The 22,627-nt window shown below is 38.4% G+C and overlaps 1 protein-coding gene across 2 annotated transcripts in view; it reads left to right on the top strand.

Annotated features, from left to right (window-relative positions):
- The window catches only part of LOC108716886 (melanocortin-2 receptor accessory protein 2), a 45,387-nt gene extending 36,075 nt beyond the window's left edge, over positions 1-9,312 (top strand). The window contains exons 2-3 of one of the 2 annotated variants that reach the window (XM_041563039.1): positions 6,954-7,053; positions 8,227-9,312. In XM_041563039.1, the coding sequence (XP_041418973.1) occupies positions 6,954-7,053; positions 8,227-8,617 (491 nt within the window). In that variant the 3' untranslated portion in view covers positions 8,618-9,312. The remainder of the gene's footprint in view (positions 1-6,953; positions 7,054-8,226) is intronic. The other variant, XM_018263423.2, reaches the window with a different exon arrangement.
- Positions 9,313-22,627: the final 13,315 nt, after the last annotated feature.

The following is a 22,627-nucleotide window of genomic DNA, read 5'->3' as shown; positions in this document are numbered from 1 at the left end:
AATAATAAAAATAAAGCACCAATTGCACATTGTCTCTAAATATCTCTGTCTACATAATACTTACTGAACGTAATGAACTACCCCATTAACTGAGAAGGATTTGAAGGTTATCGTGGGTATTAGCCAGTGTCTACTAAAAGCTAATAAAGGCACTGTCATGCATAGAAGGTAGCATTAACCTGAGGGATGAAAGCATAGTTATTACTATGTGTGTATCCCTTTTAAGGGAGCATAAGGTGCAGCTTTGGGTAACAGTACATACGAATGATATTACTGAGCTATAAAAAGTGCAGAGACATGAAATTAAACTGTTAAAATCAAAGGAACAACTAAACTACAAGTAAAGCCTATGAAAGCTGGGTTTGTTTTCTCTGGAGAAGAGGCACATACTGTATACACTTATAAAGGAGAAAAGTTTTGCTGGATGACAAACTCCACTATGCTAAAATATATTTTTACTTGTTACAGCTTGCTGTGAATTGCAGTGTCCTCTTTTCTGATGTTTGAATCCATTGTAATGGTATGGGACCTGTTATCCAGAAAGCACAGGACCTGGGATAATTGATCTTTCCATAATTTGGATCACCATACCTTAAATCTACTAAAAAAAATTTGAACATTAAATAATCTCAGTAGAATTGCTTTGCTTCCAGTAAGGATTAATTATATCTCAATTTGGTCCAGAACAAGGTACTGTTTTATTATTACAGGAAATAATTGTTAAATATTAGAATTGTTTGCTTACAATGGAGTCTATGGGAGACAGCATTCCCATAATTTGGAGCTTTTGGGTTAACGGGTTTCCGAATAATGGATCCGATACCTGTACACTTCTCTCACCAGTGTGAAGCTCCCCAATTGGCTCCCGACCATCATGTGTCCAAGATCCAGCTCCCTGGCAACAGAGCATCCTTTGAAATTTGTGAGGACACTCTGATCCCATACGTGTACCATGTATTTTGTCCAAAATAAGATATAATTGTAGCACACCCTTGGGTGAAGCTAATATGTATGAATAGGTAACTCCAGCACACTCAGTGACACCCCGTATCTTTCCCAGATTAACCACAACAAGGTAAATGGTGTTTAAACAAGAAGATCCCTTATTATTTAAGAGAAGCTAATGGCAGGGATCTGAATATAACCAGCAATATTAAACAAACAGCATATTATAAAACAATAGCAGTTTAACACTATCATATACTGTATAAAGCAACTGTAATGCTGTATGAACTCCCCTGTCATAGTCCCAAATGATTTGTGCAAGTTGGGCCCTTGTGAATTAATCCTCTCCAAATCAGTGGCTGTTTCTTTAGTTTGCTGGTCAGCTGTATAACTCCCACCACTTAGTGAGAATCTCAATCCTTCCTGGTGAAGACTCACTTAGCAGAGGGTATAGTTTGGCAACAGCTAGGTTACCTCCTATGGGTTAATAATTACACAGCTCTCCCATAGGATATGGTGTTGACAGTTTACTCACAGTTTGTGCTCCTAATTCAATGGATCACTTTAGTAGCAGATATGAGCAGATATTGAGATGATGCGGGCAGCTCTGTCCTCCAGCAGTGTAATCACCTGGACCTCTGAGCAGCCTTCCAGCCTGGGACTTTCTCAGCAAACAGCCAGACAGCTTCCCTGGGTTCAGGATCTCTGCAGTTGGCTTTCTCTCTCTCTGGCGGATCTCTCTCCCCAAAGCAGGAGACAAACAGCAGTCAGAAGTTCCTTGCTGTCCCACAGATCTCTCCTTTACCCCAAAGTCAGAGGGCAGTCCTTCCACCAAAGCAGTTTGCGCCCTTATGATTGGTAGCCCCAAGGCCAGGGGTAGGCAACCCGCGGCTCCGGAGCCTCATGCGGCTCTTCATCCTGCTTGCTGCGGCTCGGTCTTGTGGCTTTGCCTGTCACGTCGTCTATACAGCCCTCGCACCTGCTGGTGGCTTCTTGAGTGTGCAACCGTGATAAGCTAATGGTTAGCTTACCAAAGTCGCACACTCAGAAGCCGCCAGCAGGTGCGAGGACTGTATAGACGTCCCAGGAGTGACAGGCAAGACCAAGCCGCAGCAAGATGATTCACCATGGTCCTTACCGAGGTCACACACTCAAGACAAGAGAGGAAAGATCAGCATGGAGCTTCAGAAACAGAAGTCACATTAAACAGATGAGAACAGTAGCATTTAATAGGCCTATTCAGTGTTTCATTTATTTCAAAGTAGGCCTACACATACACACTGCACTTATGTTTGCTGTATTCTGTTGGTGTAACAGTTAAAATTAAAAAAAGATTAAAACTTGTGATAGTAAAGGTTGCTGATCCCTGCCCAAGGCCCATGCAGGGTCCTGAGCTCTGCTGCATGCTGAGAAATGTAGTTATGTTACAGTCCCTGCAACTCTGTAGAAATCTCGGCTCTTTGTTGTGGTGAGTTGCTGATTATATTTATTGCATAATTAGGAGTGTTACATAATTAATCCTTATTGGAGTCAAAACCAGCCTATTGAATTTATTTAATGTTAAAATGATTTTCTAGTAGGGTATAACAATCCAAATTACAGAATGATCCATTATCCGGAAAACCCCAGGACCTGAGCATTCTGGATAACAGCTCCCATACCTCTACCACAAAGAGGGTGGACAGAAAGTTCTGTGCACCTGTTGTACCCTGCAGGTAAATCATTATATGAAAGCAGTGGGTAGGAGTACTTTATGTTGGAAGTGCCGTTCCAAGAAGTAGTGCTCCACTGTGAGAACCTTCCCATGGTTAAATAGTGTAGGGAAAGCATATAGTCTTCATACTTATCATTATTGTATTTTGGAGAAGTCATAAGTAAAAACCGTATCCACACTCAAGATGGAGGAGCAGCGTGTTTGTGTAATTATGTTTGGAATCTTCCGCCCAACCTTTTACAGGGGCATTTTATTGTGAGTCTGTGGAGTGGTTGAACGCCACAGTTACTGTCCAGAATTCCCATATTTCTTTATAGTAGTGTGGAGAGGGATGGCACCAAAAAGGGCACATACAGGGCATATTAATCAGAAAGCAGACTCCACATAAGCCAGAATTTCCAACTGACTGAACTGACAGTTAATGCAAGAATACACAAATGTGTTTATTTTATGACATGATCAAATCCTAAACCAGCTGAAGAGGAAGTAAGGGAACAATATTTGTAATCTGTTGCAGTGAGTGTTAGAATACAGGAATACAGAAAGCAGCAGAGAGTATTGATACGTGAAAGGGATTTAAAAAGGATAAGATTACAAACCAAATGACTGGAAAAGGAATTTACTGACAGGCTTTTGATTGCAAAATGTATGAAACAGCATCAGTAGCAGAATAAAGAAAAAGGAATGGGCCGATTGTTCTGTGCAGATAACAGTATGTATTAAGTGCAAATGGAATCAAGGTGAAGCAAAATGGGTGCTGCAGATTAAATGGTTAAACCTGTGAAATTTAAAAAAATAAATTTCTTATATAATTGGTCAGATTGAAATACGACTTACGGGACAGTTAAAGATGATGTACTATTAACTTGCACTGGTTATATTGCCATGTTTGCTTTAGAAACACTAAAATGTTTTATTTAAATAATCTATTCTACGGTATAACTATTGGGACAGACATTTAAGCTGTAAAAGGATCCGGTTGCATAGCAGATAGCAGTTTAGCTCTGTAGAATTTACCCCTATTTTAACAGCCTCCGTGGCTACACAGCAGCTTGTTGTCCACACTATATTTGTTTTTAGGGCAACAGTAAAAAAATAAAAAAAAATAAATATATATATATATATATATAATTACTTAAAACATTTTACATTTTTGGTCCTTTAAATAAATTCCCAGTCCTTTAAATACATTAAAGAATTGTTTCCTAACTGAGCCCACATTCCTGATAAGGGAATAGTAGAAAAGCACACTAGCAAGCATTCTACACGTCACAGACAGAGGGAGCTCAAAAAAACTACGAAAAAAATGATCTTTGTGCATGGCCTGCCCATAATCAAAATCACAGGTAGGATCATTATCGTTCCTTTCCTTGCCAATCTGCTTTTGCACAACGCATTCTCCACGTGCCTATTAAACTTTTATCTACAGGAAGTTCAGTATCAGCTGATGAAAGTATGGTCCTCACCTGCAGCATGTGGGCAGCACTAATATTAGATGAGAAATGTAACAGAAGTGGATTATATTGAGGCATTAAAAGGTATAGCACAAAGCCCCTTTTGAGCTGTTTCACAGCTCAAACAGACCAAATCTTTCTGAGCCAATAAATAACTGGAAATGTTTCAGACTTTTGTGGACCCTTAAAATGTTTCATTATTTTAAAGTTATTTGTAAATATACTGTAATTGATACTGAACGCATCTCTTTGTCATTTGCTGTTCCCTACATGGACTACACAGTCCTCTTAAACCGATTTTGCAGCATTGTTAAGTATATGTTTATTGGCAAAGTTTTTCACTCCCTATTGCCCTACTGTTCTATCATTATCCCCATAGTAGAGGCCATCAGGGTATAAAATGGCAGCATATTGATTTAATGGTGGCACAGAATAAAACAAAAACACTAATGGTACCACAGGCATAGCTACTCCTGGAGCAACTCTACTAGTTTGCTAGGATCATTACAGTAGACAGACATGTCCTTACTATAGGGTAGAGTAAAATAAATCATCACAGTTCATGAAAGGACCAACAGGAACATTACGTTTACTCAAAGACCCCTGTGTATTAAGCAGCATTTTCCCAGCAGGCAATCAAATAGCTCCAAGTTGTTTTCCAAGGCAGTTAATGAAACTTTAATGCAGCTACAGTCCAGTATATTCCAGTGTAAGAAGATGAATTACTTTTCTCAGCCAATTCTTCCTGAGAACTGCATCTTGGGTAATGTAGCATGATAGCAGAGAATTGCACAATCTGATATGCACTTTATTTTTATGTAAATTACCCTCATTTAAAGCAAAGCTTTCTCTAGTGAATTTGTAAATGTTTGTAAATGTTATCAAAGTGCTACCTTATAAAATTTGGTATTACCAACTGAAATCCTTATCAACCGATGTCCTTCAGTAGGGAGAATTCATTTTAATCCATGCGACGCCTTATTTAAATGATTAAATTACATTTTTCTATAGATGAAATGTGTTTTCCATATTAAAGCAATTTATTAAAGATTCAAAGATTTCATTGCACAAAATGTAGTTTATATATACATATAGCTTAGTGGATACTGATAACTGTTGCTAGGTAATTGTTGGATTCCTCGAAATTGAAGGGCATGCAGGTTGATTTCAGTAATGAATATACAATAATACAACGCACCAGAAATGATCATTACGCAGTGTAAGTTATCTATTAAAGATTTCAGACACATTGTTGCCTCTAGCTACTTCCATTTTTATACATTTTTGGTTGCTGTAAACCCTCCAATTTAATTTAGAATAATAGATAAAGGATCATATTTATAGGGTGTGTACATTTTAGTGTTGGAATACACCATACATCACCACTAAGCTCTGATAGCTGTTCATCCCATGTCAATGGACTCATATTCGATTGGTGTTCAGAAGATGCCTCATGAATGTGCATTATTTCATTAAAAACTGAAGGTTCCAGTCTGTACTCACTGGTATGTAGGTGTTGTTCTTGCATTTGCTGTTTTGACAGATTAATGCTGAGTCTTTTACTTTTTGCTACAATTATCTAGTCAAGAAGCCAGTGTTTATCATTTTTTATAAAAGAAGAAAAAGTCAAATGTTTATAACCACTTACAACATTTAAGGTCTAATACTTTGAACATTTGGAAATATGTTTTAAATATTACAAGGACTTGTTGCTTGAGCAGTATATATATATATATTCAAATACAAGAGTCCTCTGCACTCAACCCATTATCAATATATTTAAGACAGCGACATTTTGTGCATACTGCTACTAAAAAATGCCTTACCCTTTAAACAAAACAGGGATTGTTTGTCCATATATTGCAATATATTTAAAAAATAGTGGTGAGCACAACTTTCCCTTGTTTGTTATAGTTATACAGGAGCAGTGACCAGCTCCATGTTGTAGCTCCCACCCTTCCCAGCTATAGTCAGGTGATCCCACTGGTGTCTAATAAAAGGGCAGCCAAGTATGGGGGTTTACTTTGAAAGCAGCAAGTAAGTTGCAGGTAAAACCTAGTCCCTTTGTAAAATGTATAATGAAGCAATAGAATTCTTAATGAATCAGATAAAATTGAGCATAGGACTGGCCAGATATGGGATGACTTTGACGTAGTTGGCCAGCTTAAATATATTGCAATATATGGACAAACAATCCCTGTTTTGTTTAAAGGGTAAGGCATTTTTTAGAAGCAGTATGCACAAAATGTCGCTGTCTTAAATATATTGATAATGGGTTGAGTGCAGAGGACCTCTTGTATTTGACTATATGTATTTTGTGGTCACAGCCTCATTGCACCCCCGCCTAATGGTTTTAAAAAATAGTGGTGAGCACAACTTTCCCTTGTTTGTTATTTATATATATATATATATATATATATATATATATATATATATATATATATATATATATATATATATATATATATATATATAGTGTCGGACTGGGACACCAGGGGTCCACCCAAAAACCATAGACCAGGGGCCCATTTTCAGTACTATTATCCTTCTTCTGACTCAACCTCTATTCTCCTAGTCTCTATTCTTTACATACTATAAAACTATAATCTATTATTCCATCTATTTAGCCTCTTTGTTCTCAAAGAAATAGGAAATGGCCATGAAATAAGCCAAATGTTTAGCAGCACGAGGGCCCACTGACACCTGGGCCCACTGGGAGTTTTCCTGGTATCCATGTGGGGCCAGTCCGACACTGTGTATATATATATATATATATATACAGCTAACAGAATAAAAAAAATGTTTTGGATGCAAACTAACAAATATTTCTTGACTTGCAGACTCGATTGTGATTGGATTCTGGGTTGGGCTTGCGGTCTTCGTCATATTCATGTTCTTTGTTTTGACTTTGTTGGCCAAGACAGGAGCCCCTCACCAAGAGTAAGTCCAATGTTCTATCGAACACGTTTATATGAATATCTTTACTTGTATTGCGCTGTACAAATTAAGGGAACAAACCTGTAACAAATATTTAAGCATATACAAAATGAAAAAAATTAAAGGTTCAGTGTAAAAATAAAAACTGGGTAAATAGATAGTATTTCTAAAATAAAAAATGTTTCTAATATAGTTAGTCAGCCAAAAATGTAATCTATAAAGGCTGGAGTGACTGAATGTCTAACATAACAGAACTGAACCCAACTTCCTGCTTTTTAGCTCTCTAAATCTGAGTTAGTCAGCGCCTTGAAGGGGGGCCACATAGGATATAACTGTTCAGTGAGTTGGCAATTGATCCTCAGCATTAAGTTCAGATTTAAAAGCAACAGATATGACCCATGTGACCCCCCTCAATTCACTGATTGGTTACTGCCTGGTAACCAATCAGTTTTAACCAATAGAGCTGATAATCAGGAAGCAGTGTTCTGGCTATTATGTTAGACATTCAGTCACTCCAGCCTTTATACATTACATTTTTGGCTAACTAACTTTATTGAAAACATTTTTTTTATTTTGCACAGCCTATCTATTTACCCAGTTTTTATTTTTACACTGAACAATTCCTTTAAGTGCTGAGTGTTATGAGACACAGGAGAGGTCCCTGCTACGTCAAACTAACAATATAAGAATTAACCCATAAATCTTCATTTGAGTTATTACCTGTAATTTGATCAGCTAATCACTTATCGCAAGCTTAATGGTGGCAAGTGATGTTTTTGTCTTGAATTGCATTTCTCTACCATGAATATACAGAGGTCTCACGACATTTATTTCCCTGTTGCATTTGTGAGATTAAAAATCACATACAACTCAGTTTTGGTGGGACAGCCACTCATATCATATGACTGCATGTGATTTTAATTTGTCAATGTGTTTTGTTACTAAATTAGGAGCCAAAAGCATATTGTAACATACGGTAATAACATGGTGACTGATTTGGGAGCTGCAATGGGATAGATCTATGGAGGGTTTCCATCATTCTATATGTACTTTTTACTGTAACCCATAGCGTTACACACTTCCCACTACCTTGTGCAATATGTTATATAGCTGTTAGCATTTCAGTTATATTAATGTGTGACTGCAGCTGATATGTTCTTTTTTTCTTCTTTGTAGAACTGTTGATTCACTAGAAAAACAATTCAGAATGGACAGCTTTGTCGCTGACTTTGGAAGGCCCACTGAAGCGGACACTGACAGAATTTTCTCTCGCAATATAACAGAGGAATCAAGGTCTCTCTTCCATTGCTACATAAATGAAGTTGAGCAGCCAGAGAGAATAAAGAACAGGAACATAGCCACGGACAGTGGAATTATCATCCAGCAAACCATTAGGAATTCTAAGGTAGAAGAAGATATTCATGGTCTTGCAAAGTTCAACATACCTAACTTTGTAAACACCGACCAGAGTTCTTCTATTGAAGATGAAGACCTTCTATTATATGACCCACCAATGAATTTGGAAAACAAAGCAGCCCATCCACGTTTGTGTGACTTTCTGAACTGATTGAATACCAAGCAAACTGGCGCTCTGATTTGAGCTAAACATTTACTAGTGAATGCAGTGCCCTTTGGCCAATCATGGATTTTGCTTGTTTGACACTTCAAATATATCAAAAGAAATGCCCTGTGTGCATAAACGACTGCCTGGTGGGCACTACTGTTGCTAGTAATGTTTTAATAATGTTTTTTAACATTTTAAAAATGTTAAATAATTTACTGAAATTCAAGTCGATGGAAGGACAAGGTTTGGATAGTAAGGCAGAAAACTGATGTAAATGGTGCTTTAAATGAAACTTACATAGGGCCAAGTAATGCTGCACTTCTATGTAATTATGTCATTGAATAGATCCATACCGGAAAGAAACTGAATGGCCCATCTGTGTTCAAGTCTTTTATGACAGACACAGTGAGGCCCCTGCGTTTAATGACAGGGACAGTGTGCCCACCCCCCCAGCATTTAATGACAGTTGAAGTATCCAGCCCCCAGTGTTTTATGTAACCCATAGCAACCAATCAGTGATTAGTTTTTTTTCAGCTGCAGGTTGAACGCTGAAAGCAATCATCTGATTGGTTGCTGTGGGTTACTGCCCAGGGGCAAATTTGCTCAGTGTAGGCCTAAACATTTCAGGCACAGTAGGGGTCATTTATCAACACTGGGCAAATTTGCCCATGGGCAGTAACCCATGGCAACCAATCACATTGCTGCATTCATTGTACTACTTGCAGCTGGCTTTAAAAAGTTAATCACTGATTAGTTGCTATAGGTAACTGCCCATGGGCAAATTTGCCCAGTGTTGATAAATGAGCCTCAGTGTGCCCCCAAGTGTTTTTTTTTGTCTGCTTCTCAGTTTGCTGTCGATATTGCCTTTACATGTTCCATTCCTGATTCTATTACTTCCTTAGATTCTTAATCCTCATTTTTTCTGCGCTGCAGGGCATTTCACAATCTCAATGCCTTCACACTGCTTCAAATGAATGTGATGTTCCTCTAGTCTAAAGGGGTGACCTCTGGTGCGTTAGTATTATCTATGGAAACCCCTACCCCCCCTAATTTGTCTATAATGTCCTATAATGTATATGTAAAACCTAATCATGTCCTCTCGCAAGTGTTTTTTTTTCCATAGAGAACTACCCTCATAGTATAAAGCTTCCATATCTTTTACCAATTTAGTTGCACATCTCAGTACTCTCTCCAGCTCATTTATATCCCTCTTAAAGGAGAACCAAACCTTTTTTATTAAAATCCCCTACCCTACATAGACCCCTCCCTGCTCCCCTCCCAGCCTTGATGTTACCCTGGGTAAATTCCCCTAACTCTTTACTTACACCTCGTTGCAGATTCAGGGCATCGGAGTTCACAGGCGCCATCTTCTTCTCTTCAGTAATCTTCGGCTCTTCTTCCGGCGCTTCTGCAATTTCCGTGGCTTTCAGCTCATGCGCAGTTGTTCAGGACCAGAAGATTGTGCCAATTGCGCAAGGGCTCATACACCACTCTCTTCCCGAAGATTACCAAAGAGAAGAAGATGGTGCCCGTTAACTCTGCTGCACAGAAACTGCAACAAGGGGTAAGTAAAGAGTTAGGGACATTTACCCAAGGTAATATCTAGGCTGGGGGAGGAGGCAGGGAGGGGGGTCTTTGTAGGGTAGGGGATTTTAATAAAAAGGGTTTGGTTCTCTTTTAAAGACTGGAGCATACTCAATGCACTGCATACTCAATATATGTGGATATACATTCATAAAGTAGTTTATTGCATATACTGCTAAAAAGGCCTTTCTTTATACACTTGTTTGGAAGAGAGTAAATACTGTGAAAACCTTTCTATGGTTCATAATACTGTTTACCAGTGTTTGTCACAGGAAAAGAAAAATCATTTGTAAGCTGTTCCAGTCATTATTTTATTTATTCTTTCAGCAACCCGATTCTTTAACATCAAACATGATTAGGCAAAAGTTCTTAGAAAGAGAAGCAGGAGGCACTGCATTACAAGTGTGGTTTATAACCTTGGTTTTGAATGTTCAAGTCTTTTATATAATGTGGGAGTATATAAATAGATCTGGCATTTATAATACAATATAATAATCCTACATTTCTATTGTATAATTGCAGTGCTATAAATATGTACAGTATATCTCTATCCATTACAATGCTCAAAGTTTTTTCTTTGTATTAATACGACAGTATATTGTACAGGTATGAGATCCTTTATCCAGAAACCCATTATCATGAAAGTTCCAAATTATGGAAAGGCAATCTCCCATAGACTCCATTTTATCCAAATAATCCAAATGTTTAAAAATGATTTCCTTTTTCTCTGTAATAATAAAACAGTAGCTTGTACTTGATCCAAACTAATATATAATTAATCCTTATTGGAAGCAAAACCAGCCTATTGGGTTTATTTAATGTTTATATGATTTTCTAGTAGACTTATAGGGGTGGTTCACCTTTAAGTTAACTTTCAGTATGTTAAAAATTGGTCAATTCTAAGAAGCGTTTCAAATTGGTCTTCATTATTTATTTTTTATAGCTTCTTTTTAATTATTTGCCTTCTTCTTCTGACTCTTCAAGCTTTCAAATGGGGGTCACTGACTCCATCTAAAAAACAAATGCTCTGTAAGGCTACAACATTTGGGGGCACATTTACTAAGGGTTCGATCGATCATAGAAATCGTTTGAATCGAACGATTTAATCAATCGATCGAATGATTTTCAAAAAAAAAAAACTCGACTTCTAAAAACTTTGGCAAATATTGGTTATAGGTTCTAGGAGGTCCCCATAGGCTAACATAGCAATTCGGCAAGTTTAAGGTGGCGAAGTGTGGAATTCAAAGTTTTTTAAAGACAGAACTTCTAATTTCGAATGGTCGAATATTCGAAGGTTTTTCAATTTGAATTGAATCTGGCCTATTCGATGGTCAAAGTACCCAAAAATTACTTTGAAATTCGACGTTTTTGGATTCGAAAATTCACTTAGAATTCACTTCGACCCTTAGTAAATGGGCCCCTTAATGTTATTGCTACTTTTTATTACTCATCTTTTTATTCGGGCCTCTCCTTTTCATATTCCTGTCTCTAATTTAAATCAATGCATGGTTGCTAGGATAATTTGGACCCTAGAAACCAGAGGTCTGATACTGCAAACTGGAGAGCTGCTGAATAAAAAGCTAAATAACTCAGAAACCACAAATATTAAAAATTAAAACCAATTGCAAATCATCTCAGAATATCACTCAAAAGTTAATTCAATGGTGAACAACCCCTTTAAGGTACTGTATGAAGATCCAAATTACGTAAACATCCGTTACCCAGAAAACCCCAGGTCCCGAGCATTCTGATTAACAAGTATTATGCCGGCATATTTAGCTAATATACAGTTGATCCCACTCTAGTATAGGTGGGGTAGTATTACATAGGAAGACATACTTGTATGTCATAGGGTTTGGCATGTGGCAGAATCATTTTTTGTGGTACAAACCGTAAATTGAAATTCATTTTTATGGGGATTTTGTGTAACTGATGCACAAATTAGTCCATAATTCCCAAGTGACAAAATGCTCAGTATGGTCCCTCCATTGGCTTGAGTAACCCTGTTGTCTTACTGCTGCACTCAGTGCTACCGTTCAATAATCTTCTGAGTGCAATGTTTAGGTCCGGGTGATTATCATTTAAGTTAAGGAAGGGCAATTTGCAGCATTTTGCCACTGCCGCTTGCTGAGCAGGGAACCACGCAAGTGGCAAAGCATTGACAATGACCTTGGTTGCCTTTGTCCTTAAAGGAGAAGCAAACCCTTTTGCAAAAAAACTCGTACCCCCCACCCCAGGTAGACCCCCCTCCCTCCTCCAGGCTAACTACCCCCGGGCAAATGTCCCATACTCCATACTTACCCCTCGCTGCAGATTCTTCCAGCGAAGTTCCACGCATCCATCTTCCTCGTCCTCTGTAAGCTGACTGGGAGACCGGTATTTCTGCGCATGCGCAGTTGGAGCAGTTTGCCAGTTTGCGACAACTGCGCATGCGCGGAATTACGCGGAAATTGCCGATCTCTGAGTCAGCTTACCGAGGACGCAGAAGATGGATGCGTGGCACTCCACTGGAAGAATCTGCGCCGAGGGGTAAGTATGGAGTATGGGGCATTTCCCCAGGGGGGGTAATTAGCCTGGGTAAGGAGGGAGGGAGGACTACATGGGATGGGGGGCACGGGGTTTTTTGCAAAAGGGTTTCCTTCGCCTTTAAAGTGTCACATGATGTCAAGATAAATGCTGTATACCTATTTCTGTAAGGCTGCAGACATTGGGGCAGGTTTACTAAAGGCAAAGTGGCAGTCGCTAGCGAAAATTGGCCAGAAATCTCCTTCTCCAGGACATCGCCAATACTAAAAGGTGTAGACACTTCACTAGCAAAAGAGACTGTTGCTAGCGCAGTTTCACGCCCTATCACCAGGCGAATTTTCACTCAGATGAAGGATCGCTACGCTGCAAATTCACTAAAGTGCGATTTTTACAGAACGTTACCTTTTTCACCAGAGTTTCTTTCGCCACCTTAGACCTGGCGAACTTACGATGAAGCTACATCCTCCACAATCTTATCTCAATGACATCATATCCTGTATGCCGTAAAGTCATAAAAGTTGTAAAAAAACACTGTTTTTTTCATATTTTAAAGAGGGATTGCCTTCAAAAGTCCTAACTATTAAAGTTTTCTGTGTTAATATCTTTTCCCAACCATTTGAGTGGCATGCCACATTAGTTTTAGGGTGGGCACATGTCTAGAGCATTAGAGGATCTCTTTTGTCTTTATTATGCTTCCTTGAACATAATGTATGTAATAATAAGTGGCCACTTCAAGCATTTGCACCGTCTCTAATAAAGACGTCCATATGACCTATATGTACCCGATCTATTCAAATTGTCCTAAGCGTAAGAGTACTAACGAAGTTTCGAAATGAACGCTGTAGCATAGTGGCAGCGAATTTGCACCTGACGAAGTTGCGCCCCTTCAGTTCAGCATCATGAAAACCAAGGAGCTTAAAAATCAAGAGAAGAACCAGTCAGGGTGGGTTATAAAAAATCCCATTCTTTAAACATTCACTGTTAAATCCATTAAAGGAAAGAAGGAGGCTCAAGAAAAAACTGTCGAGCAAAACTCTAGAGAAACAAGGCTGAAGGATCTACAACTGAAATTAAACATTATATAAATAAATGTTGATGATGATCAGTTCCCAGGGATCCCCTTTTTTTCTTGTTTAATATAATATATTTGCTAGGCCCTTGATATGTATACATTTTAAAATGCACTAAAGCTTGAGATTCTTTACACTGTTGTGTAACACTGACCCCTTGTGGTGCAATGCAATATTGTAGGTTTGTCACTGATCATTGTTATTGACGCACAGGTTTAATTTTGTGCAGCACCACAACCCCTGTGTGTATAATGCACATAATTGTACACTGAAAAAGGGCGGAGGGAAATAACTGAAAAGAGAATTGCCCTGTAATAATGCAATTTAAAAAAAACTGCTGATTCTTTTATACATTGGGATTAGTTTGTTGGTAAACACACAGCAGATATTGGTGCAGAAACAGTAATGAAGTATGCATTTTAGTGTCATTATCTGTGTGTGTCTTTTCTAATAGTCTGATCCTGTGCTTGTCAGTTAATACACGTGGGAGGTGTAGAATTAAGTGGTGTAAATATGACTGTGAGGATTATCTGGCACCTGTATTTAAGTTTGTAATGCCAACAGACCTAAGAGCTATGGGATATGAATGGTAGTTTTAGGGGAGGTAATGTAGGTTTTAAGTGTTACCAAAGCCTTTTCCTCAATCCCTCTAATAGTTTAGTCTGTGTTTTACCTTCCTTCTACTTACAGGGAATGGTTTATTTAGTTATACAGCAGGATGGCTCCTGTTCCTAAGCACCCAGACCATTGAGCAGTATCCAAAGAATGTCTATGTACATGTATGCTGCACTTCAGGAAGACAACTTTGAAGGAGTCAGTAGCCTAATCCATAACAGGCTAATCCTTCTATGGAAGAAGCAGGTCAGTGTGAAGCATCAGAAACTTCTTTATAACATTAACTTGTGCATCAGTTCTCTGGGGGATGTTCCCAAAGCTGTTGCTGCTTTTCTTTAAAGCTGGGATTCACCTCAATAGTTGTAGAAAAAGAAGTATGTGCAATCAGTGCAAAAGAGAATGAAGATCTGCTGCATTGGATATAAGAGAGCAAAGATTTAGACAAAGAAAAAGATTTAGAAGAAGAAAGATTTAGAAGAAGAAACAGTTTAGTAGTTCTTTCATGGTTCTTATATTCATTTATTTTCCCTGGTTTGGCCACTTGTATTTAGTTCTGTACAATAATAAAACAGTAGCTTGTACTTTATCCAAACTAAGATAAAATGAATCCTTATTGGAGGTAAAACCAGCCTATTGGGTTTATTTCATGTTTACATGATTTTCTAGTAGACTTAAGGCTGAACTCCACTGACGTCTTTTGTCGGATCGTCTCGTGGTGACAAAACGCAGGAGACAAGTCAGATTTAGTTACGGCGTCAAAATATATTGGGACTAAACGAAAAGTCACAGGTAAAAACTCCACATGATTAGAACATCGGATGAAGATGAAGCTTTCTGCGTTCACATCCGACAGTTGTGACGGATTTAATGTAGTTTTTACCTGCGACTTTTTGTTCAGTCACATTATATTTTGACGCCTGCGACTAAATCTGACTTATCTCCTGTGTTTTGTCGCCGCAAGACGATCCGACGAAAGACGCACGTGGAGTTCAGCCCTGAAGGTATGAAGATCCAAATTACAGAAAGATCTGCTATCCGGAAAACCCCAGGTCCCAAGCATTCTGGATAACAGGTCTCATATCTGTATAATAATACAGTGCCTTGTTCTTGATGGTAACTAAGCTGCATGAATCCATATTAAATTAATATCATTATTGCAGTTATATCGGATCAAAGACTTTTTGAACAATTGCTTTATGTTAAAAACCCTGCGTTAGCATGTCATACAGAGTTAGAAAAAATACTCTGTGCCCTTATTATCCCTAGATAGAGGGCTGAATGTTGTCTTTTGTGCCCCCAGTCTAGCCAGCTACTTGTACCCCTTTCCCCCTGCCCCAAAACAAACACCTACTGCTTGTTACCCTCACATTTCCTTCTGTTAATTGATGTATCTCGGGGAAGGTACCCTAGAGACCAGACCTTCCTCTCTAAACCAGTCGGATAATGCACAGAAGAGAATTACAGGGTTCTTTCAGCAACTCATGGGCCCATAACAAAACAAGCACCTTCAGTTTTAAATCTTGGATCTGTAGTAGAAGCTCAGTCTTCCCAGACAGGAATACCTGGAAATGGGGAAAACCCCCTTGCTTTCTTAGTATTTGCATAGGTTTGTGCTAGTTGTTCTATACAGTTATGCAGCATTACTGAAGCCAGGTATATATGCTCTCAATTCTGAAGCATCTGATCTGCTACTTCATTTCATTTTAACTAAATGACCCTTTAAAAGTTTTTAATTTTGGATTAGAAATATATTTTGTAGAGTGACTGCCTGTTCTGTATGTTTAAGGATTTTCTGGGGTTCATTAATAAAGTGGACGCAGCCATCACATCTGTACCCCATTTCCCTTCTGCAGGTCTTGTACTTTGAAAGGCTCCAAACATTGTTGCTTATCCACACTTGACTTACTTTAACACATATTTAATGGTTAAATCATACAGTGAACTCTAGCCCACAATCCCACCTAATCTGTTTAAATCTGACTTCACATTCTCTGTTCCTCTAACTGGAAATGGATGCATTAAACACAGTGTTCCTAACATTGGATCCGTATATACTCCATACCTGGGTTTCATCTCATTGTGACATAACAAAGCCAAAATTAACAACAAACCCCATATGTAATATAACTGACAAATGCTGAAAATTCCCATTTTTACTGGTGAATCCCCTTGCATCTGTAATTAAAGGGGTGGTTCACCCAGGGCAGCCATCAGGGGGGGACAGGGGGGAGAGTTGTAGGGGCCCCCGAGGGTAAGGGGGGCCCGGCCACGCCACACTTACTTGATTAACCGGGCCCCCCCATATTTCTGAGAGCTGCTGACTTTGGGATGGCATGGACGTTTAAGGGGCCCTGGCCACCAATTTTCTCATAATGTAGGGGGCCCTGACCACCAATATCTTTTTATTTTTTATTAACATGTGGGAACCCTAGCCACCAATATTTTTTTTTATTTTTTTACTGTGTGTTGGGGCGGACCTGTGGGGTGGGGAGGGTGGACCTGTAGGTGGGGCTTGCGGTGGGTGCAGCCCAGGGGGCCCAGGAAATTTTGTCGTATGGGGCCCTGTGATTTCTGATGGCGGTCCTGGGTTCACCGTTAAGTTAATTTTTAGTATGTTATAGAATGGTCAACTTTAGATCTAAGCATCTTTTCAATTAGTCGTATAGTTTGTTTAGGTTTTTATTCTTAATTCTTCTGACTCTTTCCAGCTTTCAATTGGGATCACTGATCCCATCTAAAAACAAATGCTCTGTAAGGCTACAAATGTATTTTTATTGGCACTTTTTATAACTACTCTTCCTATTTGGGCCCTCTCATGTTCATATTCCAGTCTCTTATTCAAATCAGCGCATGGCTGTTAGGGTCATTTGGCTTAGCAACCATATTACTAAAATGGCAAATTAGAGTGCTGCAGAATAAATATCTATATAACACAAAAACCATAAATAATAAAAAATGAAAACCAATTGCAGATTGTCTCAGAATATCACTCTCTAATCAGAGTAACAGTTAACTTGCCTGTAAACAAACCCTTTAATTGGGGTTCCCTATTTTGAGCAGCTTTGGGGCTCATACAGATGATCATTTCTACCTGCACTCCCCTGCGTTCCGGTTTCAGGCATTCAGCCGCAGGGGAGCACAGGAGTAGACGCACTAAATTCTTTTAAATGTGGCTGTACTGGCACAAACGCATGTAAGCAACGAACGCAGGTTGGAATGCAGCATGTTGGATTTTACCTGGGTTCGGCACTAGTGATGGGCGAATTTGCGCCGTTTCGCTTCGCCAAAAAATTTGCGAATTTCGCGCGAAATTCGCGAAAAGGCGAAAAATTCGCGAAACGGCGCGGCGCCGGCGACTTTTTTCGGAAATTTTTTTTTTTGACGCCGGCGAATTTTTACCGCGAATTTTCGCGGGCGTTTCGCAAATTTATTCGCTCGGCGCGAATCGCGCAAATTCGCCGCGAATTCGCGCCTGGCGAATAAATTCGCCCATCACTATTCGGCACTTACATGCGTTTGTATGAGTACAGCCACATTGAAAAGAATTTAGTGCGTCTACTCCTGCACTCACCTGAGGCTGAACGAATAAAACTGGAACGCAGGTAAAAACGCTCTTATAGAGGGTTTTCCTAACTTGGGAGCTGGAGGGAGGTGTGTTCTACCTGGGACAAATTATTATTATTATATCTATAAGATCTCATGCTGGAAGAACCAAATACAAACTTGTTAACATCTCTTGACATAAGCTGAATAACCATCTCAACAAGATGTTTAGGTAAATAACTACATTTTATGGCCAGACCAATTTGTTTAGCGGTAAACTTGCAGGTATCCCTTGCTCTAATACCACCACTACCCTCCTTGCCTATAAATTGTACCTTCAGATGCAGCAGTGTAGAAAAACCTCTATATATCAATATACAGAGGTTTTTCTACAGGTTTTTCTATTGTGTAATAAGCGACCATTGTTGGCTACGCGTCTTCAGTTCCACCAGCAGATGTCAGAGAAGTAAAGCAAAATACAACTTTCAAGAAAAATGCTTAGTACATATACTAACTGGCAAATGGTTTTACCTGAAAACACGTTTTGCTGGACCACCAGCTACTTATTGAAAGTATATAAATCTTCCAAATATGCCTGCGTTTGTGCTATAGTTGTAGGAGAAACGTTTGGAAAATAATGATTCAGACCTAAGTGAAACGCTCATTTTGCAGTCACAGAACAGGGTTTATAATATTTTTTATTTTTTTCTGTGTTTCGTGTACAGGGTCGGACTGCTGTCCAGGGTCCCCCTCTGGCCCCCCCCACCCCCGACTGTGGCATGCATGTGCCAAACGGTGCCACGAGCGTTGCGAGAACAGCGTCGCTTGGCGCACATGTGCAGACGGCGCTGCGCAGGGTCAAAAGGCAACAAATGTTTTATATTGAAGTTAAGCATTATACAAGCATTGCTAATAATAAAGGGTTCTCCTGGGAGTTAAAAGATATTTGCCAGTTTTTTTTAACCATATCATTTATATCAATCAGTGCTGTTCAGCTGTTCATATCCTAGAAGACAAAGATTTTTAATGTCTGCCATGGCAATGGCATTAGGGCAACAGGTAGCCCAAGCATTGATAGAAGGGAGGAATCTCTTTGCATTAAATGAACATGTGGCCCTGGAGAGCTGAAGGAAGATTTTATAGACCCAGTGGGACACATTTATAAACACTGGGCACATTTGCATCCGGGCAGTAACCCATAGCAACCAATCAGTATTTTTTTTTTTTTTTAGCCAGCTGCAGCTTGAGCAATGAAAGCAGACCTTTGATTTGTTATCATGGGTTACAGCCCAGGTGCAAATTTGCCCAGTGCTTATAAATGAGCCCCAGTGTGTTGCTTTCAGATTCAGACTGCGCCTGCATCCGACAGTGGTGTCACGTTGCATCAACATGGTGCCTGCGTTTTTGCGCAGCGTATCGGATCGCGGTGGAATCGTCAGTGGAGTTCTGCCCTAATTCATGTTTAAATCTAAATTTAGTAGACTCAAGGTATGAAGATCCAAATTATGGAAAGATCCGTTATTCAAGCATTTTGGATAACTGGTCCTATACCTGTACTAAAATTATCCACTTGATAGACAATGCCCTTGACAGTGACAGGAGTAATTGGGAATGCTTGACAATAGAAGCATATAAGAAATTATTTGTGGGAATATAGATGTTGAACCTGTCTAGGCATCACAGAAATAGTTTAGTTCTTGTGGGGGGGGGGGGTTGTTAGGGTATATTAACTTGATAACATGCAAAATGTAAGTACCATATCATATTAGTTTGAGTTTAGATGTTGGACAGCTGACATTTATCTCCATAAATCTATCCCGTATATACATAATTTCAACCCTCAGGCATGTTTCAGGGCACCATGTACATGTGCAGACAGCAAGTCAACTAATCTGGTAGTTGATATCCCACCCTATGTGGGGCCACATTAATATAACAAGATTCAGTTTTTGCTTGATAATGTTACACTGTAAAGAAACATCACAGGGGTAGATGTACAGGTATGGGATCCGTTATCTAGATACTCATTATCCAGAAAGCTCTGAATTACAGAAAGGCATTTTATTAAAATAATCCAAAATGTTACAAAAACGATTTTCTTTTTCTCTGTAATAATAAAACAGTACCTTGTACTTGATCCCAACTAAGATATTATTAATCCTTATTGGAAGCAAAGCCAGCCTATTGGGTTTATTTAATGTTTACATGATTTTTTAGTAGACTAAAGGTATGGGAAGATCCCTTATCTGGAAAGCCCCAAGTCCTGAACATTCTGGATAACAAGTCCCATACCTGCAGGGATTTTTTTAGGTGTTTGATGTCAGCAAAAACAAGTTGAATGCTTCCAGCAACAATTAAGTGAACAAAAATGAAGGAATGGGTTGCACATAGTGGAAGAAAAATTCTCACTTGAGAAACCACTTGAGATAAGTTTGCTGCAGGCCCAATGGAATTGCGCTGGGTTTTACTATGCCAACGTACTCCAATTTATTACTAAGGGTTAACACTGTCTCCCAATGTTAGATAAAAGCAAGATGGCTGAGAGGGGTGATTCTCAAGCGGGATCTTGTATGTTTAGCTAAATTGCGATGGATGTGTTGGATAGCTAGGAGACTCAGACTGGGTAGTTTTAGTAAATCATTATAAGGGGTCATTTATGAAACACAGGCACAATACTCCCCAACCAGTGCCCTAACTTGCTCTTTGTTCAGTTGGTCAAGTTGAGAAGCAGGTAAGGCCACAGGCCTGTACTATGTGCTTTGTACCTGGCGTCAGATTTTGGATCTGTGCAGCTTGCAGATGAAACCTTCAATGGAAATCCTGTGTACACCTGACTCCTTGTTCTTTTTAATCTGATGTATATTTTAATACATTTAAACATCACTGTGTATAATGTCTCGTTATTGTGTAATACTGGGAAGCAAATATTTACTTTTGTTAGCCCTGAAATTGCAATTGAGAACAAATTTGCCTCTTCTCCTACTGTCCTATGTGTGCCAGAAGAGTGCAAGCTAAAAGTTCCTTCAGACGGTTAATTCTTTTTTACTGTACTTCTCACATTCATAAAGCTCGTAACACTCATGGGGGTATCTGTAAAATGAATCAATCAATTTCTGCTTGACAGCACAATAGTACAGGAACAAGCTATGTGTGTTTTCTTTAGCAGTGGGAGATGTCCTATGTCTGTTAGCGTTGACATTCCATGCAGACCTCACAAATTTAACTTGCTCAAAGGCAACTTACCATTTTACCCACTTGAACTAATTTGTACTGAAACTGCTAATGGCAGCAAAGTATAAATAAAAGTGTTTGGCTTTTTTTTATATTTGAACAGGCCATCAAATTGCAGAATTCAAGATGGTGGTAATGTAGCTTTTTATTTTCTTATGACAAAAAAATTTGAATTAATGTGTGCAACACTTTGAATGTATGGTTACAGAAAGAAAACTCTCTGTGTATAAAAAGAAGGGGTGTGCTTTAGGGGCAAATATACTAACACAAAATATCTCCTTTAAACTTCAAGTTTAGACAAATGGTCAAAATAACAACGGAGCTGGAAGAAGATAACTATATTTTGTGTACTATCGGAAAACACTGAAACTCAAAAAAGTGTTTGGAAGAAGAAGCCCATAGACTAGATTTGGCTAAAAGATATCAAGCCTGCCACCACGTCAAGGTAGGCTCACTGAGCAGGTCCCTAACTACTCTAACCATCTTATTATTTCCTATTATACTATCTGCTGTGCTAACCTGACTTCTAGTAACATATGGTCCAGGGGAAGGCAAAAAACCCAACGGAAACAACTCAATAGTTTGTTACTGTCAGGGAAAAAATCCTTCCTATTATTCCTGGAACAAAATCCTTCCTATTATTCTGGAACAAACTCTGCTCCATCTATATATCCTATGTATCCCACTAACATTTGAATTTAAATCTATAAAACGGTTAGTCCTACTTTAAACTCTATCATATTATGTTTATTTGATCATATTATCTTATGGCTTCTTTTAACATCTTTATTATTTTCTTAAGAATCATATGTTATTTTTACACCCTACTGCATATTCTTATATTTGACAGTTTATCTAGTCTACTTTGTACTTATAGACAATTTTATTATATTCTATATTAAACTTTTTATTTTATCATACTATGATTTCTTATTATATAGTCTACCAATTTCTCCCCTACTCTTGTATTTTATTTCCTAATATCTAAGCCTTTAGCCTATCCTATCATATTTTATATTATGATTGTTATACCTTATGTGATCTTCCAACATCTTGTTTTATTTTGTAAACTAACTTATTTAATCTAATCTAATATCCTATCATATTCAGTATTATATGACTGTTGTTGTATTTGATCTTTTTAATTAAACTATCTAATCATATCTATCTAATTATATATTAGTTACTCTTATACTTGATATTATATATATTAATATTTATTTATGTATTTATAATATTTATTATATCCTTGATTTTATTTATACTTTCAGCCTATCTTAGTGTTACTTATTATCCTCTCCTAACAATCCTCTGCATTTACATTTCTACTATTACCCTAATTCTAGTTTGATTTTATACTATCTGTTTTATAAGAGCCCTTTAGTTATATCATTTAGCCAAAACTTATATAACCAAAGGATCCCAGCTCTTGTAATCATTTTAA

Source organism: Xenopus laevis, chromosome 5L (genome assembly GCF_017654675.1).
Source record: "Xenopus laevis strain J_2021 chromosome 5L, Xenopus_laevis_v10.1, whole genome shotgun sequence".
NCBI classification, from domain to species: domain Eukaryota; kingdom Metazoa; phylum Chordata; class Amphibia; order Anura; family Pipidae; genus Xenopus; species Xenopus laevis.
Note: the sequence above shows the minus strand (reverse complement) of the source record. Positions and strands in the feature narration are given on the sequence as shown.